Raw genomic sequence first — 24,487 nt, 5'->3', positions numbered from 1 at the left:
TTGTTAGTGGTATTTAAATTCTCTTTTTCTTCTGAATTAATACAAGAAGAAAACAGATTTGGGGATGAAATATATTCCCTGAGGGGATTCAACCTATCATTTGGAAAACTCAAATCAATTATATAGTCTACTTTGGTGTCATATGAAAAAGATGAGAATGAAAGAACAAAAATGGGTTTGAAAGGAGGGGAAGACCCCACAAAAACCCCACACATACAAATCAATTCAATCGTGGCCATGATGATGGGCAGTGGTTATTTATTGACTCCAACAGCACCAATACGCCACCAATCATTCGATGGCAAAAATTGAAAAGAAAAGGACCAAAGCCCCATCTCAACTCTTAACTGTTTCAACTTTTCAACGTAATACATTTTCTTCCTTTTTCTTTTTCTTTTGATTTTAATTTTTTTTTTTTTACCCTCCCAAACCATTTGAAAACCCCAAGACGGAGACCCCTCCTCCCCTCAGTCCTTGATGAACTCAAACATTGATTCATCATAGACCCAATCCCATATTTTTTAATTACAAAAGCCCACATTTTTTTTTTCATTTTTGTTTCTGGGTCTGCCTTTTTTAATTTTTTTTGGAAGTTCTCTTCATCTGTTCTCCGTTTTTCATTCATCCCCCTCCTTCGTTGTTTTCTCTGTGAATATCTATTATCTCATCACTCACAGTTTTTCTTTTGAAATTGAAAAGTGGGCAATTTTCAATTGCTCCAACCAATCTCAGCTTCGATTGTCTTGTGGGTTTTGTTTGTATGTGATGCGTTCTATTTGGTGTCCTTGAAGCTACTAGATCTGTTTGCTGCTGTGCCCGATCCACTGCTTTGTTTCACTCCAGACAGTTTTGAGAAGGTCAGATCATTGTACTTTCCAATTTTTAGTCGTTTAAGGTAGCTCTATGTTTTGTTTATAGTTTTAATTGATGAAAGACTGGGTTGATTTTGCCCGCAAACTGATAAACCCAAGGTGGGGTTTATTTTAGCTGTTATAGAAAACCTATATTTTGTGATAAAATTAGCTTCGGATTCCAATGCTTCAAGTCTGAGGATTAGATGATGCATAGTTACCGGAAGAATCTCCAGGAGGTTGAAGGGATTATTGGGTTTTGGCGATTTGGTCTGAGATCATTCCTTTTGTTCTTGCTTATGGTGCAAAGCCGCAGAAACCCTCCATTTCTAATGTGTCCTATTTGATAAGGGTTTTTGAGTAATGGGGAATAGCACTTCTCGAGTTGTCGGGTGCTTTGTGCCCTTCAATGGAAAAGGTGGTGTTGACTTAGACTTACTGGAGCCACTGGATGAAGGACTAGGCCATTCCTTCTGTTATGTTAGACCCATGATTCTCGACTCTCCTGCTATTACCCCATCAAACTCTGAGAGGTTTACTGTTGATTCGAGCACCCTTGATTCAGAAACATTGAGTGGTTCCTTTCGGCATGAGAATATAGATGATCCCTCGGCTGTACACCGACCCAACAAGTGTTTCCCAGAAACCACATTTAAAGCCATTTCAGGGGCATCAGTGAGTGCCAATGTTTCTACGGCTCGAACTGGAAACTCCAATGCATTGTTTACAAGTGATGCCCAAGAACCTGCTGCATCATTTGAAAGCACATCCTCATTTGCTGCAATACCTTTGCAGCCAGTACCTCGTGGGTCTGGACCTCTGAATGGATTTATGTCTGGTCCTCTCGAGAGAGGTTTTGCTTCAGGTCCTTTGGAGAGGGGAGGTGGTTTTATGTCTGGGCCCATTGAAAAAGGAGTAATGTCGGGTCCTTTGGATGCTACGGACAAATCCAACTTCTCGGCACCGCTTGCACATGGTCGTAGAAGGCCAGGCCTCCAACGATTGATGAGGAGTGTGAGTGGGCCAATGAAAAGCACCCTGTCCCGAACCTTCTCTAGACATTCAATTGGATCCAGTTGGATGCAACGGTTTTTCTTGCACCCAGTCACTCAATTTGCATGGCATCCTAGGGAGCCAAAGTTCCGGCCGGAGGCTCCACGAAACTGTCTTGATGTGGGGCCATCGGAAGGGGAGTATAGGAAAACTCACAATTTGCAATGGGCTCATGGCAAGGCTGGTGAGGATAGGGTTCATGTTGTGCTTTCTGAAGAACAAGGATGGTTGTTTATTGGAATATATGATGGTTTTAGTGGCCCAGATGCACCGGATTTTTTGATGAGCCATCTGTATAAAGCTATAGACAAAGAATTGGAAGGACTGCTTTGGGATTATGAGGAAAAGTCTGTGAATGATCTGCTGAATCTTGAACTCCCCATGAATAGGGATGCTACAGTTGATTCTGAATGCGGAAAGGATAACCATCCGATTTCCCAGTTAAATGAAGTAATTTCTGGTACTTTAGAAGAATCATGCAACCCAGGAACTATCAGGGATCACTGCTCTAACTGTGAGATAGTTGAAGAAAAAGATGGAGTGAGGGGGGTTCTTGAATTGCAATCTAGTTGTGGAAAGCCTGGTGTCTTGGGTGTAGAATCCATTGCTGCGCCAACTGCAAACTTAACTGGTCAAGGGAGGAAAAGCAAGCGACTTTATGAACTACTTCAGATGGAATCATGGGATGGAGAAAGTTCACTTTCAGTTTCTGAGGGCGGAAACCAAAGAAGGGGTTCATGGGATTGGCAGCCAAGTTCAGATGTTTTGCATTCCAGGGGAATTTTACAAGAAGAACAACTCAGGTCATGCTCAGTGACCAGCACAAAAGGAGATAGTTCTAGCCAGTACTGTGAAGATCCCACCACTTCAGGAGAAAATGGCGGGATCAGGATGGAATCTAATAGCGTTCTAGCCCCTCTCTCTGTTTCAGAGCAAAGGCAGGGTATGAGAAAGTCCCTTATCAGTTCTAAGATTCGAAAAATGTACCGGAAACAGAAGTCCTTGCGTAAGAAACTGTTCCCTTGGAGTTATGATTGGCACAGGGAGGAGACTTGTGTTGATGATAGGATGGCTGAAACCTCGGGACCTGTCAGGAGATGCAAATCAGGAGTTATTGATCATGATGCAGTCTTGAGGGCAATGGCTCGAGCACTTGAAACCACTGAGGAGGCTTACATGGAAATGGTGGAAAAAGCTCTTGACAAAAACCCAGAGCTTGCTTTGATGGGTTCTTGTGTTTTAGTGATGTTAATGAAGGATCAAGATGTGTATGTCATGAACCTTGGGGATAGCCGTGTGATCCTGGCACAGGAGAGGCCAAATGATCGCCACCCTAACCCAAATCTTGCAAAGGATGATGTGAGGCATCGGAATAGGTCCCGAGAGTCACTTGTACGCATGGAACTTGATAGAATATCTGAGGAGTCTCCTATGCATAACCAGAACTGTCAAGTTAACAAGGCAAATAAGAACAGAGAGATCTCCTTTTGCAGATTAAAAATGAGGGCGGTTCAGCTTTCCACTGATCACAGCACAAGTATTGAAGAGGTGTGTAACATTTTTCCCATCTCTTCAGAAAGGCTCAATCTAGCTATTGTTTCATGATGTTTCTATAAAGGAGTTAATTGGCTACCTATAATTTGGAAATTTTTTTGGACTCTTCATACTAATATGTTATTCATGATTGATTGTGAAACATTTTTTTAATTAGTGCTTAAATCATCCCCTTTGGATTAGTGATTTACTCCTGTAGTCCTGTTATCCTTCTTAAAAATTTAGAATGAAGCTATATGTCAGCTTATGAACTTCATATTCACAATAAAATTGTAAGAAACCTTCCTCTCCATATAGAATTTTATACCATGTTTGAGTTGACATAACCCAGGGGACAAAATAGGCTTTTAGTTGATTTATTCATTGTGATTGCACCTTGTACACTGATATTTTAGAAGTAAACATTCAGCACATATACATGTAATGATGCTTCAAAAACTTGCCCTTGCAAATGGCCCCTTTTAGAATGTTTGCTTCTAAAATATATTTACATGATATGCAGTGAGTTCATAGAGTTTATGAGAATGAATCTGCTGAGTTTTGCCAAACTACCTTAACAGAGGGTTATGGAGAACATATGCTATTAAGTGAAGATATTTGTTAGTTTGCTCATGGAATCTGATTATGTCCATGATTCAAAAGGACTTCTGCTTAATGATGAAAAAAATTAATAGCCTCACCCACATTTGCACATGTGGAAATCCTGTGGTCATTTTAATTTGTTAAAGAGCCAGGAAAAACCTTTGATAATCTTAATGCTTTTTGCTATTAATTGAAAAAATGTAAGGATTCACAAATAAAAATGTAGAATGTCCTCTATGTTGATGATGTGGGGCTACATCTCGTTGGTCTATGATGTTATCACTTTTTAGCTCCATTTTTCAGGGTTTGTTTTGGAACTTTGCTTTTCTTTTCCATTTTTCTCTGGTCACAAACTTGTCCTTGAAGTATATACTATTTAACATGCAACAACTTAAGCCTCTTTGTATGATTGAAGGTTGATTTAAAAGCAGAATACTTGAAGTTTGTTTTGTGTCTTTGGTTATGGAAATTTTACGATTAAATCACATGCTTCTCCAAGTTTAAGTTATGCTGCAGAATCTACCTATGAGTTGTGTTATTCAAGATAATTATGATCGGTAAAATGTCGCCTGTAAGAATGAGGTTTATGAGCTGTTGAGCTGTTATGTTGTTGAGCCTTCTTGTCTATTGTTTCAGCTTGTAGCCTGCTGTTGTATTGCTCTGACATTTTTGAGCCCCAAATGAAGCCATGATAGAATTGATTGTCACTTTTGTGGCATTCAGAGGATCAAGTGGGATCTAGAATAATAAAAATGTAAATTGCATTGTGACTATCTGACAACCCCACCCACATTTTTTTCTTTAAGTGGGTTGGTCAGTGTCTTTCATATTGTCTATGCTTGAAGAGTCACCAACATGCAATCAGAGTGAATACAGCAATTAATATTCCAGTCTCCTCTATGGCAATCCTTTGATACATATTTTAGTCTATGACAGGTGTTATGCTATTCTTTACTACATATAAAAGCAGCATATGCTGGTACTTAAAAAGATAGCTTTGCATTCTTGTTTGAATACTGCAGGAAGTATTGAGGATAAAAGCAGAACATGTTGATGACAATCAAGCCATTTTGAATGATAGAGTGAAAGGGCAGTTAAAAGTCACCAGAGCATTTGGTGCAGGGTTTCTTAAGGAGGTCAGTGAATTCAATAACTGATTTGTTTAGAAGGTTATTGGTTGCATAAGTTGCTATATTTGTTGATTTTCATATATGTGTGATTTGTACTAGTTTGATTAAAATACTTTTTATCCATTTAGCCCATTTTAGAATGCATATGCTGGTATCTCATAGGTGTTTGTATAGGCTAGTGATAATTTGGAAAACTTGCTTGGATATTTGAAATTGAGGACAAATGCAACCTCACAGGAACATGATACATGTAATAGAAAAGGGAAAACTTATCATTAGAGTCCATTTCACCTATTAATATGGTATTTCCTATTGTCCCATATGTATTCCTCATTGAGAATCTGAAGGTAGATGTAGTGGTTTATAAGCTATAATTTGTTGACTACGACAGAGTGTCAATATACTCTTCATGTACTTAATTGTGCCCATCTTTGTCACTTATTAGTGAATATACTTACAAAAAATATTATACTCAAATGTGCACATGTTTTATATGTCAAGGAGATTTAAACACTAGCTGAACTTGGTTGACAGTAAACAGTATGACTATATGATATTTAAATTTTGACATTAATTGTACATGTTCAAGATGGTAGTCACTTGTGCTTCTTGGGTTTTACCTGATCAGACACAATTTTTGTCCCAGCATTCAAGAAGTAGGCTAGTTGTAAGATGACAAAAATGACATTTTCCTACAGGCAAATTTTTGGCAATAGTAGGTGCAAGAGTAATGAAAATTTGCTGTTGGGGAAATGTAGAAGTAAAATGCTAGAAGTCTTTTACTTATCAAAAAAAAAAAAAGTAGAAGTAAAATATACCTCTCTAGGGAATGTGTAAATTTTATGAATCTAGACCTAGGCCGCCAAACATTGCATCATTGCATGATCCAAGTGGATTGCAAGTTCTCATTTTGCAGCATCCTTATGGTTTTAGCGGTGGAGCCAGGAATGCAGTTTGTTATCCATTGTAATTGAGATCTAGCGATTGAACCCTTTTGATTTTATTTTTTCATGGGGGCATGTGCACCTCCTAAGCCCAAAGCTAGCTCCGCCCTGTTATGGTTTCTTTATAAGGCATAACTGTTAATGTGACTTTTAGGCAATGGCCAAGGATCACTCATTGTTTGGTGTATTGACAACATAGAATGAGATGCAGTACTGCTTCATATTCTTTGTTTTGCAAAAATTAAGGCTCTGTATTAGAAGAGTACTCTTTATTGTGCAAATGTAGGCCACAAGTTTTCAAGGATGACTGAACATTTTGAGCATTTGCAGAGAAGAAAGTTCAGATTACTTCACCAAGCATGTCTAATATGCCCAGATTGCATGGCCTAATCTTAATGCCCATACTGCATCCTTCTTAGTCCCATGATAGGATATCTTGATTGCCTATCAAACAAATAAAAATAAATAAATAAATAAATAAATAAAAAGAATGATAGGATATCATGATTGTGTACTTCCCATTTTATGCAACCCATTTATCTAAATAAATATTTATACATGAAACTCTTTGGATGTAGAATTGATCAAAGAGTGTTCCTTTGTACTTGATGGATGCAGCCAAAATGCAATGAAGCTCTTCTGGAGATGTTTCAGATTGATTATGTGGGAACCACTCCATATGTCAGTTGCATCCCTTCAGTCCTTCATCACCGACTCTCTTCAAGTGATCGATTCTTGGTACTCTCCTCTGATGGGCTTTACCAGTACTTCAGCAATGAAGAGGTTGTTGCCCATGTCACATGGTTCATGGAAAATGTCCCAGAAGGTGATCCTGCACAATACCTCATTGCGGAGCTTCTCTTTCGTGCTGCAAAAAAGAATGGTCAGTTCATTTAGATTAACTTTTACTTTCTTAGATCTCTTTAGGATTAATGAAAGCTAGGAGTCAGTATGCTATCCTCAGTTAAGTACATATGGGTTCTCAATGTACTGCCTTGCATTTGAATGCCCACCTTGTCCAAATAGTGGGGTGATTAGCTGATCACAGCCTTCCAATCTGTTAAGTTACTGGGAAGGTTCAAATATTACATATATTCTTTAAAAAATTTAAAACCCACCACACAAAATGTGAGAATTATTTCCTATAATGTCGCTGCCGACTGTTGGAAGTGCGAACCCCACTTCGGAACTCTCAAACTTCACTCATCTATAGTTCATTTTTGTCTACTTATGTCACAATGGCCAAACAGTAACCTAATGCAGTGCAGTTCATCATGGCACTGAGTTGGGATTGCTATCATTTTTGCTTAAAAGGAAAACTAATTGAATTATAGAAAAAGAAACAAAAAATGGAAATGACATGGTTGGGATCAGTCTGGAATGACAGGGTTGATAAACAAAACAAAAATGTGAAATGTTAAACTTCAGGGAAATTCAAAGCTTGTCTGGAATGTGACGAGAATATTTTTATGCATGTTACTTGGCTAGATATTCTGTTCAACAACCCGGCCTTGACAAAAATGAACTACTTTCAATCTGTACATGTTTGGGATTTTTTAAATTATTTTTCCTTACTGGTTTTGTTTTCAAAACCAAAATTTATTTTGGCCAAAACTGTATGGGAGAGGAATGGAAATAATCTATAGGCTCATATTTGTTCTTGTTGTCTTGCTATTTGCAGGAATGGATTTCCATGAATTGCTTGATATTCCCCATGGAGATAGACGTAAATATCATGACGACGTTTCTGTTATGGTGGTTTCCCTCGAGGGAAGGATCTGGAGATCATCAGGATAGTTGTTTTCACATTCACATATCCCCTCAACAATGTAACAATTTTCAATGAGTAAATCATCTATGTTTTTCAGAATCACAGTTTTTCTTTTCTTTGACATTCTCTTTCTTCAAATTGAAGTTCTTCCCCCTCCCCCCACCCCTCCTGTTCTAATGAAGAAATGGTCTATGCACTGCAACCTTATGTTTGGTTCCGAAAAGTAGGAAGAAAAGAAAAATAATGTTACAAAAAATAATTTTCTTTGTTTGATTCTATCATGAAAAATATGAAAGAAAATAATGAAATAAATTTTTAAAAAAATTTGATGATTTTAATTTTTTTTTCACTTTTTTTATTTATTTTTATTTTTTATATATATTTTCTCTGGAATTTTCCGAACCAAACATAATTTAATTGGTTGATAAAACATATCTTTCACTTCACTACATTCCAATATGATTAAAGATTAAACAACTCGACAAAACATGATATCTCAAGAAGTTTAAGAAAGCGTTGTAACCAAAGACTTAATTTCTGAGTCAAGTAGTAGAAACCGGTGGAAAATTTGTCGGGTGTCGAACGAAAACGTGATGGGAAAATCACAGCGGAAAACTCCAACTGCAGGGTCCATGGTTCCAAGCTTTGGTAAAACTTCACTATCACCGAAGCAACCACAAATCCACTTTAATCCTTAAGCTTTGATTTCTACCCATTTAAGAGTGTGAGTTAATTCATATGAACAGCCGCCACATGGGGACCATTCAACCGCTCCCAACAGGGCCGGTCAAACCACCCCACATCATTGTCTGTCTTGATTTACTCGTAAAGTGAAGTTATTATTTATTCTTCATATCTAAATCTGGATCATCACGGGGAGCGGACGTGCGGGGAAGAAAAGAAGGAAAGTGAAAGCAACAGTGGCGATGTTGGTTGGGTTTGGTATATGATGTAAACGTCCTCGAAATCTCTTCCTCATATTTGTTAATGTCATGTTTCAATTCCCACCACCTCATCCTCACCCACACCATCTTCTACCAAACCTTGAAAGATATTGTTTTGTTTTTAGTTGTCGTTTGGCTCCCTAGAATCAATGCTAACTGGCCTTAAAACAGAAGATATAAATACACAAGAATGAAGCTCCTTCTTGCATTCAAATCTATAGCAATTAACTGCCCTCCAGCCAATCTGGTTTCATAGCAAATGGAGACCCTTTTCGCCTATCTTCTCATCTTTGCTGCCATCTCCGGTGCTCTTGCTTCAGATCCCGACCTTCTTCAAGATGTCTGTGTAGCAGATTTTGCCTCTGGTTAGTGGTTTGCATACAATTCTAGCTACTTCATATTCTGTTTTCTGATAAATATTTATAGTAAAAGGGTAGTTAGTGATGAGTGTGATATGTATACAAACAGGGACAAAGCTGAACGGATATGCATGTAAGGATGCGGCAAATATAAGCGCATCGGATTTCTTCTTCGACGGTCTGGCTAAGGAGGGAGTGCCCAACAATTTGATGGGATCAGTGGTGACTGCAGCCAACGTGCAGAAGATTTCGGGCCTCAACACGCTGGGAGTGTCGCTGTCCCGGGTGGACATCGCACCAGGCGGCCTGAACCCACCTCACACCCACCCACGAGCCACCGAGATCGCTTTCGTTTTGGCAGGTGTATTGGACGTGGGCTTCATAACTGCCTCAAACGTGCTGGTTTCCAAGACCATCAAGAAAGGTGAAGTTTTTGTTTTCCCCCGAGGTCTGGTTCACTTCCAGAAGAACAATGGCGACGAGCCTGCGGCCATCCTGGGCGCCTTCAACAGCCAGCTGCCGGGTACGCAGTCTATAGCAGCAACGCTGTTCACGGCGACGCCGGAAGTGCCGGACAATGTGATGACCAAGGCCTTCCAGATTGGTACCAAGGAGGTAGAGAAAATCAAATCGAAACTCGCCCCAAAGAAGGCGTAGAATTTATCTCCATATTTTAGCATTTTGTGGAAAATGATTTATGTAATATTTTTTTTTGTTTATTGATAAATTTGTTTGAAATTGATCCTAAATAAGATGAAATAAAAGTAATGAAAGATTAATAATTAATAATAACTTTGTGCAAATTTAATCATTCCTAGTTCAATTTTGTAAGACTGTCCGTTTTGAAAATTTTTAAAGAAAATACAAAGGAAAGAAAAGAAAAGAAAAAACTACCGAAAATAAAAAATAAAAAAATAAAATCAATAAATTATTTTTATATAATATTTTAAATTTATTTCATTTATTTTTTTAAGTAAAGATTAAATAATTTTAAAATGTATAAACTTCTAACTAATTTTAATTATATTTGATTTTTTTCTTATTTTTCATAACAAAGCAGGAGAAAATATTTTTTCTTACCATTTTTTTCTTAATACTTTTCAAGAATAAAAAATAGCCTCAATGCATGTTATTAATCTTGTATTTTATTGTATATTTTAAAATTGAAGGTTATTAATTAGGGTTATGACTTGGATAAGTTGCATTGAGTTTACACTTAATTAGAATCTAACCAAAACTATTAAGTATTCAACCGAAATCCAACTCGACCTTTAATCCAATGTGTTGAGCCTGATCCCAACTCATTAATATTTTTTCAAATTTAGTTTAGATTAGGATTGATTGGATTACAACTATATAAAGTTTGTATTAAATGCAGATTGATCAGTTAGATTCAAATTGGATAGGTTATTGTAGTAAATTATATATCTATCTAAAAAATAAAATAATATATAATATAACTAAATTTAATATTTTTTTTTCTTTTAAAATTACTTGAAATGATATATATGGGATATTGGTTCAAATAATATTATAATAAAATATTAAACCATGTCAAGCTAAACTCAAGTTGTGCAAACCCTTACTTCAAATCCAACCCAAATTGATTTCAGGTTAAATCCAAGTTTTCCCTAACTTGGGTTAGCTCAGGCTAACCCATTCAAGTTACACTCTTATTATTAGCCCATTCAAGTAAGCATTTTTTTTAATGACATAATATTTTAAAATTTTAACATATATTGTTATCACTTTGGAGAATATGGAATTTTATTCAAACATTGTCAATATTTTATTTATTTTCATAAAAAATTAAATTATTCTTAATTTGAGAAATTCTATTTTCTTGTATGAAATATATATAAGACACATTAGAACTTTGATTAATAAGTTGATAGTTCGCATGGATTCAATGAAAGAAGGATGATGTAGCAAATGGTTCGCAGGATTGTCTAAGGACTAGTTGAAACAATACTTTCCCTTCTCACATATCTTGGGCACTAAAGTTACTATTGGGTTTGTATTCTCAAAATTTTAAGCTTATGATGGACTTATGCATTTCGGTCAACTTATGATGCTCATATGCATAAATGATGCTTTAATGTGTAAAACTTTCTCCTTCAATCTTTAAGGACCAATACTCGTACAATTTCACAATTTGCCTAGTGAGTCTATACACTTCTCATATTTATGTATTGTTTTTGTGTCACAATATATACATGTGACCTTTTAACTAGAGAAGATATATGGATTCACTATTCATGGTATGGATTAATGTCCAAAAAATAGAGGTGTCAAATGGATCGAGTTGCCCAACTTGACTTATGGCTCGACATTTAAAAGATTTGGTCAACATGACCATACCTAATTATTGTAATGGGTTGTACTGGGCTTAAGGGCATGATCTATTGTGCTATTGTGTTACTCATGTCAACCTATATGAATGTGCATGTACATGTGGAAAGTTACTCATATATGATTTTCCATACAACCATATCATCTGAGTATGTCATTCTCGTTTAGTTGATTTTAAATGATTTGTTCAACATTATTACATTGTAAGATCTTATTTGAGCACTTGGGCACTTTTTTTACTCTATTCATAGTGAGTACGAGTGACCTTCATACAGTGGTTTAATTATTGTGCCTTTGGAGTCTATGAAACATGTGTTAGTTAGACAATCTAAATCAACTCGATTGCATAACAAAATATTAGGGAAGACAAATCTTTTATTACATGTAGACTATGCAAACAAAGTGGTCATTATTGTTATTCTTGTCTAAATAAGAATAGGGGTGATGATTGTTCATGATGCATCTATGTAATTGACATTAAGTTCTCACTTATATTTGTTATATGAAACCTTGTATTATTATATCTATTGGGCTTTGTTGATAATTCTTGATTTGTATATGGGATAATGTCTTTGATATAGAGGAAAACTATCAAAATTTTTTGACTTCACAAAATGTTTATTTTGGTTTAGTATTGACTTCTATTTTTTATATTGAAAATTTCTATTATTATATTTACTAGGCTTTGTTGACAATATTTGATTAATCATGTGATTTGCATATGGAACAATGTCTTTGATATAGGGGAAACTTTATCATTTTTTTTTACTTAAAAAAATGTTTATTTTGGTTCAATTTTGACTTATATTTGTTATTGTGGACCCAACATTTTCTACACGATGCATTCCCACTCGGTTGGCGAGACTCGCTTTTCGTTTTACTTGGTGAAGATATATAATTTTTAGAAAAGATTTGGAGTCGCCACTTACTTTTATTTATTTTTAAAGGGGAAAACAAGTAAGAATAAAACCCTTAAATGGACTCCTAGTTTTTTTGGAAAAGCTGTCTACAAAAAACTTGAATCTAGGTCCAGTGATCAGGTTACTTATTGAGAAGGTATGGTAAACACTGTAGCACCCCTCTAAGCCCCTAAAAAATGGGTTTTTACTAAATAAGGTGAAGCAGATATGACAGTTAACAAAGAGATTAATGGATACCAAAATGATCATAGTTCAAAAATAAGTCATGATAACAAAATAATAAACAAAGTGAGAATGAGAGTCTACCTTAATAGCAGGTAATAAAGCGTTGTCATGAAAACAAGATTAATGTACAATGACAAGTGTAAAAAAAATCTAATACAAAACCAAATCAAAATTAAACAAAATCGAGTGCACAGTTTACTTGAATTATTTTCGAAAGAAATGTTATAAATGTCGGGCCCTCACCAAAACCCAATTTATTTTTTTATGAATTAATTCTCATAAATTCCATTATTTTGGAATTATGAAGACTTATTCGTTTTTTTATTAAAAAAAATTTGAAAATGAGAGTTTGGAAAATTAAATTTGAAATTTTGAATTTTGAAAAATCATTTAAAGATGGCAGTAAAAATTAAGTTTGAAATTTTGGAAATCTGGAAAATTATTTGAGAATAATAGTTGTGTAAAATAAATTTGGAATTTTGGAAAATTATTTGAGAATAATAGTTTTAAAAAATAAATTTGGAATTTTGGAACTTTGGAAAATTATTTGAGAATGATATTTTTAAAAAAATAAATTTGGAAACTTGGAAATGGAATTTTAAAATTAAATTTGGAATTTTGGAAATGGAATTTTTGTTAAAAAAATAAGTTGGGAAATTTTGGAAAATTTTGGAAATGGAATTTTAAAATAAGTTTGGAATTTTGGGAAATTTGGAAATTTTGGAAATGGAATTTTAAAGATAAGTTTGGAATTTTGGAAAATTTTGGAAATGATAATTTTTTAAAATAAATTTGGAATTTTGGGAATTTCGGAAACTTTGGAAATGGAAACTTAAAAAATTAAATCCGGAATTTTTGAAATTTTGGAAATGGAAACTTAAAAAAATTAAATCCATAATTTTGGGAATTTTGGAAACTTTGGAAATAGAAACCTAAAAAATTAAGTCTGGAATTTTGGGAATTTTGAAAATGGAAACTTAAAAAAATTAAATCCAAAATTTTCAAAATTTTGGAAACTTTGAAAATAGAAACTTAAAAAATTAAATTTGGTGGGCTTTGAGAATGGCTTAGGAGGGTGGCCATGCATGGTTACGTAGGCACTATGGGAGGGCAATATGGTGGCCATGAGTGAACCACGGGCTGCACGGGAGTTGGAGAATAGCCATATGGTGGCCATGGGTAAGTCGTGGGTTGCATGTGGTTTGGGTTTCGTGGAAAATGAACAGTGGAGGAGGTAGAGAGAGAAGTGGGTTTGGTGGGTATGGAAGATGGGAACATGGGTATGGTGGTGTGGATGAGTTGTGAGGTTGCATGGGCTGCATGGGTTAGCTGAAGGTGAGCCGTGGGTGAGCCATGGAGGTCATGGGCTACATGGGTGAGTTGTGTGAGTGAATTGAGAGAGGTTATGGTTTGCATGGGTGAGTTGTGTGTGAGTCGTGGGTGAGTTGAGAGAGACCATGGTTGCATGTATGAGTTGGGTGAGCCGTGTGAGTGAGCTAAGAAAGGTCATGGCTGCATGTGTGAGTAGGGTGACCAGTGGGAGTGAATTGAGAGAGATCATGGTTGCATGTGTGAGTTGTGAGGGAGGTGCGGTGGTTGTGGAGGTTGTATGGTGATGGTGTGGAGGCCATAGGTGAGCTGTGAGGGATGGCGATGGGTGAAGGACTTTATGTATGTGGGAAGGGGAAGGAAGTGAACCAAAATGAGGTAGGTGGTGGGTTTGGAAAGGTAATGAGCTAAACGGGATGAGTGTGTCTTGGTGATCTGGTTCTGTGAGTATGAAGAATGGGAACTAGTGGGTATGAAAGGTGTGGGTTATAGTGGTGGAATGGGTGGTGGAAGGTAGTGAGAGAAATGGGTTTAATCGGTATGAAAGATAGGGAAGTGGTGAGCATGAATGATGATGGGTATGGTGGGTATGAAGGGTAGTAGGTTTTGCAAAGGCTTGGTGGGGTCGTGCATGGCCATGCAATATTTGGGGGTCTTCTCCACAATGCGACTTCTGCTTCAGCCAAGTAAAAGTGGGTGGCATAATAGAATTGTCACTGGCTGTAACTTCTTAACTCCACTTGCCAGAGAATAGGGAAAAAACAGAATAGAACTACTAGAAACATGCAATTTTCAATCTCTCTTAAAAATTTCTACATCCTTGATATAAACAATAGACAGGCTTGGAAACATCCTTGGTCACAACCTCATTAGAAAATTTATAAAATAAAGAACAAAATCAAAACTAAAAAAATAAAGATAAAGAAGAAAATCTTTGAAGTGAGGAAGTCAGAACCTTGAAAGTCGTTCATCAAGTATACAATTTAGAGTCAAAATAATGATCCTTGATGTAATCCAACTTAGAGTATTCATCCTTCTCATCACTGGTTAAACTAAATTCCAAGCTAGGCAAGACCTCCTTTATTATAGATTTAACCAGTGACACCCCAGAACCACCAGACTCTGGCCATGAAACACATAAAGTTCCTTTGATGTTCCTCATCTAGCATCAACTGAGCAGAGTAGCAGCCAAGCCATCTACCATGCTTCCTGATAGGAAATAGTCCAAACCCTTCAACAGTGGTGAACTGTTGGAACCATCACTGTGCTCTTTTCTTTTTAATGATGTTTCCATCTTGAAGACAAATGTTTCATCTGGCGAGAGCTTACCACAGAAGTTCCAACTTTGAACCGAATCCATGATCAAAACCCTCTCAGGAATAATTTACTTACCAATCAACAACTTTGCAATAGCATGAGATCGCTCTGCACTGACAAAGTACTAAACAGAGACAAGGAGAACTGGATTATCAACATCATTAAGGGCATATATATTGCAAGATTTATCTCTGAGAGATGGTTCAATAGAGTTTCCAGATAAGGGAATCTCAGGGAGAATGAGAATCCTAATTAGGGTTTTTGTGGCAACATGGTGGAACACAGAGAGAGAAGGAGAAGATATGGCAATGATGAGAAGGAAGGAACGAAAGGGCTTGTCCAAACTAGAAAATAAGAAGATTGGAGATGGAAAAGGAGGTGATCCAGGAGTAAAGTTGTTGAGATCTTCTTAAAAAAACCTTGAAGATGGGGGAATCTCTGTTAGGACATCTTCCATGTTTCTCCTTAATCTCTGTTCTGCAACCTACAAATGTGAGAGTTTCAGGCTCTCCAATCCAAACGCCAAATGACCCCTCCCAAAACCCACGTATCCAAACACAAAAATTTCAACAAACGAAGAAAAAAGTCGCAAGAGATGGTGTCTTTCTTGCTCTAAAAGTTCACATTTCTGAAAACCTTTTTTTTTTCTTCTTCTTCTCAAGTCTCTTTTATCAAACTTCCCATTGCCTCTTCATTTTTTCCTTCTCCTTTAAGATTGACTCTCCCAACTCCATTTCCTACACCAACCTCGAAAAACCCTAGTTTTCTTTTTCTAAAAGAAATTCTTTTTCCCATGCAGCCTACCGACCCCTGAATTTTCTTTTTCAACTTTTTTTTTTCTATTTTTTTAAATAAAATAAAATGATAAAAAAATAAAAAAGCATACAATGAATAAACACTAATAATAATAATAATAATACTGCTAATAATAATATCGACAATAATAATTAATAATACTAGTGATAATAATAATAATAAGATAAGATCCCCCAATCCGACAATTTTTTGAGAATAAATAAATAAATAAAGAAAATAAATAAATATCAAATGCATATAATTAATAATCTGAATATTAAACTAAAACATAATAAAAAATTAAATTAAAAAAAAAAAACAAAACAAAATATCAAATTGACACAATTAAATATTGAAAATTCATCTCAAGCAATCAAAATCAAAATCAAACCAAATACTCACCTTATCTCAAAATCAAGCAATCAAGAAATTGATCTTAGGGAATTAAGCCCAAAAAAGCATCTAAGTGACCTAGGTGAAAAAGTGCATAAGTAACCTAAGTGGAAAGTGTCAATTAAGGTGAATTAGGTGGAAATTAAACTAAAGAGGTGTCTAAGTGATCAAAAATGTGTTAAGTGACCTAGAAGGTTTAGAAAAGTGCCTAAGTGATGTAAGGTGATTAGAAATGTGTCAAGTGACCTAGGAGTGTACCTAATGGGCCAAGTACATATAAATGGGTCTATGGTGCCAAAGTGGACCTAAGGTGGTGCCCAATGGGTCACCAGGGAATTATTGTAAAGTATCAAACGAACACGTAATATGACATATGCTAGTAAGACAAAATAAAGAGTCTACAGTTATATTGAAATTTTATATTATTACATTTATTGGGTTTTGTTGATTATACTTGATTAATTAGGTGATTTGTATATGAGATAATGTCTTCGATAAAAGGGGAACATTGTCAATTTTTTTGTTTTTTGTTTTTTTTTTAGTTTAGTTGATTTATTTGATTATACATAATATTGCTAAACATTGATTTTACAGGTATGATGGACACAAATGACATTTCTCTTTTCGATCCATTAGAGCAATCTATATTAGTTATGCAGGATAGACATAGGTCATGTATAGTGGACTTCAGTGAGATAGGTACATGTACATACATAACATCATCTAATCATGTAAATCATTGAGTGTGATTATCTAACCAACTTATGTGTTTTGTAGTTAAATTGGTATTAACTCATCGACAACGATTGTCGACCTTATATCATCCATTAAACCATTGTATTCATTTTTATATTATCTAGTCTAAATTTTATGAGTTATATCATATTGGTCATGTCTAACTAGATTGAGCATTGATCATGAGCTTAGTTGAGAAGTGGCACCTCAAGACACACACATTCTACCTACCTTTTGGGAAGATGACCATTATGCTATAAAATATAGCTATCATATTAGGACTACATATTCATAAGCCTTTTATCACAGACACATTTTGCATTGACTTGCCAATGCTATTGTAGACCCTCAATTTTGTCATCCTAGTACATGTCCTATTAGATACTTGTTCGATACTTTACAGTAGTTCCTTGGTGGCCCATAGCTACTCACATTACTTACCTTTCTTGAGCCACCTCGGAGACTCTGGTTGAAGGATTGCCTAGCCCCTTATTGTGACCCTTGGCAGTTTTGATTTAGACTTAAGCTTTCCATTCCTTTTTAGAATAGTTCTTAAGCATGTTTAGGTCACTTAGACAATATCTCAATCACTTTAAGACACTTAGTTCATTAGACACCACTAGGTCCCAACCCATTTAGTTCATTCATTGACTCACTTTCTTAGATGGTTGCATGATTGCATGGCCTACATGACTTGTGTGACTTATATGGATTTCTTTATCATTTTTATTTTATTTTATTTTATCTTATTACAAGTTTTCTAAATCATATTTCTTGGATTTTGGGCATGAGGAAATGGGTCGCCATTTATTTGGAAGGAGAATCAACAGAATTTTGAAAAAAATGAGATTTTGTTTTTTTTTTAAAGGATAGCACATATATTATTTCTATGGGGGAATCGATTATAAAAAGGGAAGAAAATAAGAAAGGAAAGTAGATTTAAAAAAGGAAGAAAGGAAGGGATTTTTCTCCAGTAGATTTGGAGGGTCTCTTTTGGAAAGGCTGATATATATACGTGAGAGAGGAAGAAAAGATGGGAGAATTTTTTGGAGGATTTTTGGGATTGTCAAGGGCAGAAAAGCACACGAGGGTGGAAGAGGAGCAATTGCAGCCGACTTTGTCCAGGTATGCTTCTGGTTACTCTAGGTGTTCTGACCCATATTTGATTTCTTCATTTTGGTCATTTAGAAATATTCAATGTCTTGTTGTTTGGTGTGGACGGAAAGGGCCACAAGTTGTTCTGTTGGGATTGGTCGTTTACTACTCCACCTTGTTTCGATTTTGATTATTTTATATGTCATTGATGTCTTTGGAAATATAGAACTCATGTTTGAATGTTATCACGCTCGGTTTTTCGTTTAAATCCTATTCTGCATAGTTCCCTCCGCTCTTAACCCATGGATTAATACTTGAAGTGGGGTTATTTATGCTTACTGATCAACATCTTCTGCTCTTTCCTTCTCCGGATATCTCACATTCGGAATTCTGTCCGGCCAACGTTCCACCTTCTCCGGATATCTCACATTCGGAATTCTGTCCGACCAACACTCCACATTCTCCGGATATCTCACATCCGGAATTCTGTCCGACCGACGTTCCCTCTTCTCCGGATATCTCTCATCCGGAATTCTGTCCGGCCGACGTCCAACCTTCTCCGGATATTTCACATCCGGAATTCTGTCCGACTGACGTTCCCCCCTTCTCCGGATATCTCGCATCCAGAATTTTGTCCGGACGACATTCCCCTTCTCCGGCTATCTCACATCCGGAATTCTGTCTGGCCAACGTTCCACCTTCTCCGGATATCTCACATCCGGAATTCTGTCCGATCGATGTTCTCCCTTCTCCGGATATCTCGCATCCGAAATTCTGTCCGGTCGACGTTCAACCTTCTCCGGATATTTCACATCCGGCGCCTGACGTCGGATGGGAGAAGAGGGCGATTCAACTTCCCCGGTCAGACATGTCTGGATCCTCTGATTGCGCTTACCCAGAGAGCATCCGCAGCCGACAATTCAAATTCCCCGGACAGCTTGGCTCGTCAAACACTAGCGATTCGCCGGATCCGTTTCCGTCCGCAATCTTCTACTCCTCCTAATGCTTCATTTTCTTCTTTGCGTGATCTTATACATTTTAAATATGGATTTCAAAACCTTTTTTTTCATTAAATAACTTTTCTTTTCTTCAAATTCCATCCTTGAGGATTTCTAGGCATAAAATTTAGATTTCAATAATCATTTGCTGCCATTTTCCCTTCCGACATGCGTTTTCATCACTTTCAACTAATTTTCATGGTTTTTCTCGATTTTTTCAACAAGCATGAACAAAATTCATGGTTCCAAGTAATGGAATTCACTGAACTGATTCATGCAAAAGTAATTAGGGCTTTGGTGAGGGCCCGACATTCATGATATTCTCATCAATATTGTTTGCTTGATATTTGATTGATTGTACTTCTTCTTTGTGGCATTGAGATTTATTCGCACTTGTTGCTAAGCAAACTTGTTTCCCATAGAGGAGTATTAGCTTGCTATCTAGGTACGCTTTTCCGGCCCTCAAACTCTAAAATTCTATGAATGTGTATGTTATCATGAGTCATGTCCATGTTTGATGCCATAATTGATTGCCTTGATGCTTGTTTGATCATCTTTGATAAAAATGTATATTATGCGCGTACTTTCAAGCTAAACTTTGATGTCTTGTGATAGCGCTTAAGAAACAGTCCGGGTACATACCCTAAATCTTCTTCATGATTGTGATTGGTTTTCCTATTAAGCATGCTATTTTTCGAAATCACCTAGCCTACTTAGATATCCATGATTAACTGTTTAATCGCTATATTTCCCTCAACTTAGTCAGTAGAGACCTTTTTAGGGCTTAGAGGGGTGCTACCTCCTAGAGGTACCTTCCCAATAAGTAACCTGATCCCCGGACCTAAATTCGGGTTTTTCAAAGACATGTCTTTTCCAAAAATTATGGAGTCACATTTTAGGATTTTTCTTTCTCATTTTATTTTCCCTTTAAAATAAAATAAAATAAGTGGCAGTTCCAACTTTTCCAAAACTAAATAATTTTTCACAAATAATAAAAAGCGAGTCTCACCGATGGAGACGCACGTGAAAAATGTGGGTCCACAGCTATGTTATGAGTTTTTAGGTGTGATCTCTTTTGCATTGGAGATGAAATGGCTAAGTATATCAACACAATAATTATGTGATCAGTTCTCACATCCACTAGTAGGTGTGGATGATATGACATTAGTATGCTATGCACACATTTCCATATTAGCATTGGTAGGTGGAACATTGTTTGTAGACAAAAGTTACTCATATATTTAATTGACATTTCTTCCTCTATTATGAGACTCTCTAGTAAACAAACATCAATGTATAGTTGGGATAGTGCAATACTAGCACACTTATATAGGAAGTTATGTCATATGAGTTTGGATAAAGCCATTGAGATTGTCGAACCCATCACACTATTACATGTGCAACTATTCATTTAAAAAACTATCATATCTACTATGGCAAACTATAGTTCCATTGTATTTTAAAATTAACTCCTTAATATTGGATTGTTCACAACTATGGTCATGGGAGAGGCTGCATGTTAGTTGTCTTGATTTAGTTGGTCCAACTACCTTTCCACTAGTTCCACATTTGATCAGGATGTGAGAAATGATTTGTTAGATGAAGGTCTTATAGGAATAGATCACGGATCATAAAACAAGACATTACTAGTATAGCTATTGGGATTTAGGTAGAGGCCACCTTTCACATGGGGTAAATAACCCTACACACGTCTTAACATTCTACCAAGGCCAATTGGATGCACAAATGGTTAACTAACTAATTACAATTACATTATTTTACCTTAAACCATAATGTAGTATTGTAACTTATGTAAAGTGATGACATTTATAGGTTTTGTAGGAATCTTATATAGAGGACTTGGTTGTATTTCTTCTCAAGATATGTTTAGCAAACCAAGACATTTGGTGGAAAATATTACCTCTTATCTACTTTAATATTGTCCAGTGACATCAACCTGATAGGGTTTTGTTGTGTTTTGGTCTACAATAAAGGATACATCTATCTTGTTCAATAAATGCAAACCTACATTCAATGCATCAAAGAGGATGACATCAATATGATTAGAAGACATTCCATGTAAAGTATGTTACTAGAGTGTATCACTACAACACCTACTATTGGTGTTATGGGCTTTCATGATCTATATATGTATTAGTATCAACATAGTACACATCAATTGATTACACCCGCTATGTACAGGGATTTGATGAGGTGTCATTGTACAACAATGGCTAGTGAGTTCTTGGTAGTGTAATTTAACCAACAAAGATCTTATTTGAAACTATAGTTAATAAAATATATTTATTCTTGATATTTAATTTTGTTTACAGATCACTGCTATGACATGAATTGTCAATCAATTTGCTGGAGCTACTTCAGGTATTTTAGGAGCTACACATTCATAGAATGTCCGTTGATGTTTTACGCATTATTTGAGAGGATCATTGTATACATCCAATAGATGAACCATCTACATCATCAAGGTCACCTTGGAGACCACTTGTGTCGACTATTACCACTAGGCTGCATCTTATTCGAGATAAAGGGAGAAGGAGAGGGAGAGATGGTAGGTGACAGCCTCAACTATCTTTATGTTCATCTAAGATGACATTTGTTTCGGATAGATACACATCTACCTAACCCATCCACATTAGTTGTCTACTACTTCAAGCATTAATTACGTCATTGTTCCCACACTTACCCAAGCCATGTACATCAGCCTCTCCACCCTTATTGGATACAATTGTACTCAGCCCATCCACGATCATTAGAGCCGTTCATACTAGTTTCTCTACCACCACCTCAAGTACTGTCTATGTCATAATCCTCGTTCTTACCTGAGTTTTGTTACACCATCTCTTCCACTCTTGCTTGATGCATCAACATTAATCCCTCTACCCCAACTAAAGTTATCCACACCATCCTTACTTGAGCCATTCATATCATTAGGCATTTTGAGGAGTAGGTGCACAACATGTCAACCTAGAGCGATACCTTCACGGCCTATGGTTTTGATTCTATCACAGGTGGATGTGGCAGCTCAAGCTCTTCTCAGGGTGTACTCATCTATCACTCTAATATTATTAAAGTTTATTATTAAAAAGGTAAAATATTGATTTAAAAATATTAGTCAAAAACTCCTTTTTCCTTCCTCTTTTTTCTTTATTGGCAACTTCATCAGCGCTAATGTGATCATCAGAAGGGAATCTGTTGAGCAATCAAATCTGACATTTTCCTTTGATTGCGGGTCAGTGGATGAAATATTGGTGCAATAACCAGGGAGTTCCAGAGGGGAGATTGGAAGAAGAAGATTTGTTGGCCGGTTTTGCTCCAACAAAAACCACAGACGAAAACTTTAACCACGGGTTCCAAGCCTTGGTCTGTGCCAAACAAAACTTCATTCACTGTCACTAAAGCATGCAACCACCAATTCATTTTAGTCCTTAAGCTTTGACTTCTATTAAGAGTGAAACTTAATCCATATACATGAACAGCCGCCACCTGGGGACCATTCAACTACTCCAACAGATCGAACCAATCATCCCTTCCCACCTTTATTTTTCATATCTAAGATTGGACATAAGGTGAGGGCGTTGAAAAAAGGTGAGAGCGATAGAGGTAGCGTTGGTTGGGTGTTTGGTAGATGATGCAAATGTCTTTAGGAATCTCTGCCTCATGATCGTAAATATATCATGTTCTAATCTCTACCCACCTCACCTCACGTAAGACAGTCTCCCACCAAAACGTCGAAAGCGATTGTTTTGTATTCTTTTAATCGTTTGGCTCGTAGACTGAATGCTAAACTACTGCCTCAGAACAAAAGACACATGCATATATATAGAGACACAAATGCATAGCAATGAAGCATCCTCAAAGACAATCTTGTTTCATACTTTTGTCAACTCATGGAGCTCCTTTTTGCATATTTGATCATCTTCGCTGCCATCTCCGGCGCTCTTGCTTCAGATCCCGATCCTCTTCAAGATGTCTGCGTTGCAGATTTTGCTTCAGGTTTGCCTGCAATTCTGGTTGATTTTGTTTTCTAACAACGTTTTATATTACAGTCTACATTAGTAATGAGAAATGTACGTACTACAGGGGTAACGGTCAACGGATTTGCATGCAAGGATGTCGCAAACATATCCGCGGCCGACTTCTCCTTCGATGGCCTGGCTAAGGCAGGAGTTCCCAACAATTCGTTGGGAGCCGTGGCGGCTGTGGCCACCGTGAACGAGATTCCAGGGCTCAACACGATGGGTCTTTCGTTGTCCCGAGCGGACTTTGCACCCGGCGGCCTAATCCAACCTCACACCCACCCACGAGCCACCGAGATGGTGTTCGTTCTGGACGGTGTATTGGACGTCAGCTTCATAACCACCTCAAATGTGCTGGTTTCTAAGACCGTTAAGAAGGGTGAAATTTTTGTGTTCCCCCGAGGTCTGACTCACTTCCTGAAGAACAATAGCGACAAGCCTGCCGCCGTCCTGGCCACCTTCAACAGCCAGTTGCCGGGGACGCAGGTGATAGCACAAACGCTATTCGCGGCAACGCCGGAAGTTCCAGACAATGTGCTGACCAGAGCCTTCCAGATTAGTACCGAGGAAGTTGATAAAATCAAGTCCAAGTTGGCCCCAAATAAGAAGTAGAATTTACATTGGAAGTTTGGCATATTTTGGAAAATGACTCCTGTAATTTTTCGTTTATAGATAAGTTTGTTTGAATTTAACCTTAAATAAACCGACAATAGTACGAGTTCAAGACGACTTGCCCATTTATTTAAAAATAATTTTTATTTCAATATTATTAAAAAATATAAACGGGCAAGGTGACAGTACGTGTGAATTTCTGACGATTAACATTTTGTTTTTAATAAAAAAGTTATTTTTTTAAAAAAATTTAATTACATTAAAATAAATATATTTTTATAAATAATTAAAATATTATATTTTTTATAATTTATTTTATTATCATTATTATATATTAAAAATAAGAAAATAAAAATTAATTTTATGTATAATTGGAATAAAACGAAACAAGAAAATGCCTAAAACCACCTCAACTTGTTCAGAGTTTTAAAAAAGTTCTCAACTTTCTCCTAGGATAGGCGCAACAAATATCCCAAAAATCTTACCCTATT

At 36.4% G+C, this 24,487-nt stretch overlaps 3 protein-coding genes and 1 pseudogene across 4 annotated transcripts; 3 read left to right on the top strand and 1 right to left on the bottom strand.

The window, feature by feature from the left end:
- Positions 1 to 46: 46 nt before the first annotated feature.
- Positions 47 to 7,984, top strand: LOC100262441 (protein phosphatase 2C 32). Of its 2 annotated transcripts, XM_002280606.4 has the most exons (4): positions 47 to 3,452; positions 5,063 to 5,176; positions 6,733 to 6,997; positions 7,796 to 7,984. In XM_002280606.4, the coding sequence occupies exons 1-4, from the start codon at positions 1,215 to 1,217 to the stop codon at positions 7,909 to 7,911; spliced, it is 2,733 nt and encodes a 910-aa protein (XP_002280642.1). In that variant the 5' UTR covers positions 47 to 1,214; the 3' UTR covers positions 7,912 to 7,984. The 2 variants fall into 2 exon arrangements, with proteins under 2 accessions (XP_002280642.1, XP_010652315.1); XM_010654013.3 differs by lacking the exon at positions 7,796 to 7,984 and having other exon boundaries at positions 85 to 3,452; positions 6,693 to 6,807.
- A 999-nt stretch (positions 7,985 to 8,983) lies between these two features.
- On the top strand, positions 8,984 to 9,996 carry LOC100267594 (germin-like protein subfamily 2 member 4). Its single transcript, XM_002280583.4, has 2 exons — positions 8,984 to 9,194; positions 9,298 to 9,996. The coding sequence occupies exons 1-2, from the start codon at positions 9,089 to 9,091 to the stop codon at positions 9,843 to 9,845; spliced, it is 654 nt and encodes a 217-aa protein (XP_002280619.1). The 5' UTR covers positions 8,984 to 9,088; the 3' UTR covers positions 9,846 to 9,996.
- A 4,988-nt stretch (positions 9,997 to 14,984) lies between these two features.
- Positions 14,985 to 15,788, bottom strand: LOC100245290 (uncharacterized; annotated as a pseudogene).
- A 7,434-nt stretch (positions 15,789 to 23,222) lies between these two features.
- LOC100260641 (germin-like protein 5-1) lies at positions 23,223 to 24,110 on the top strand. The gene is made up of 2 exons (XM_002273327.4): positions 23,223 to 23,361; positions 23,449 to 24,110. Exons 1-2 carry the CDS (start codon positions 23,256 to 23,258, stop codon positions 23,994 to 23,996), a joined length of 654 nt encoding a protein of 217 aa, XP_002273363.1. The 5' UTR covers positions 23,223 to 23,255; the 3' UTR covers positions 23,997 to 24,110.
- The last annotated feature ends 377 nt before the right edge of the window (positions 24,111 to 24,487 follow it).

The sequence above is a fragment of the Vitis vinifera genome, chromosome 7 (genome assembly GCF_030704535.1).
Source record: "Vitis vinifera cultivar Pinot Noir 40024 chromosome 7, ASM3070453v1".
Taxonomy (NCBI): domain Eukaryota; kingdom Viridiplantae; phylum Streptophyta; class Magnoliopsida; order Vitales; family Vitaceae; genus Vitis; species Vitis vinifera.
The sequence above is the reverse complement of the archived record's forward strand: the minus strand, read 5'-3'. Positions and strand labels throughout refer to the sequence as shown.

Excerpts from the sequence above, each read along its gene's own strand:
- LOC100260641 (XM_002273327.4), top strand. The coding sequence starts at position 23,256 with ATGGAGCTCCTTTTTGCATATTTGATCATCTTCGCTGCCATCTCCGGC. Across the intron at positions 23,362-23,448 it reads CGTTGCAGATTTTGCTTCAG|GGGTAACGGTCAACGGATTT; the intron begins GTTTGCCTGCAA and ends TACGTACTACAG.
- LOC100262441 (XM_002280606.4), top strand. The coding sequence starts at position 1,215 with ATGGGGAATAGCACTTCTCGAGTTGTCGGGTGCTTTGTGCCCTTCAAT. Across the intron at positions 3,453-5,062 it reads ACAGCACAAGTATTGAAGAG|GAAGTATTGAGGATAAAAGC; the intron begins GTGTGTAACATT and ends TGAATACTGCAG. Across the intron at positions 5,177-6,732 it reads GTGCAGGGTTTCTTAAGGAG|CCAAAATGCAATGAAGCTCT; the intron begins GTCAGTGAATTC and ends TGATGGATGCAG.
- LOC100267594 (XM_002280583.4), top strand. The coding sequence starts at position 9,089 with ATGGAGACCCTTTTCGCCTATCTTCTCATCTTTGCTGCCATCTCCGGT. Across the intron at positions 9,195-9,297 it reads TGTAGCAGATTTTGCCTCTG|GGACAAAGCTGAACGGATAT; the intron begins GTTAGTGGTTTG and ends GTATACAAACAG.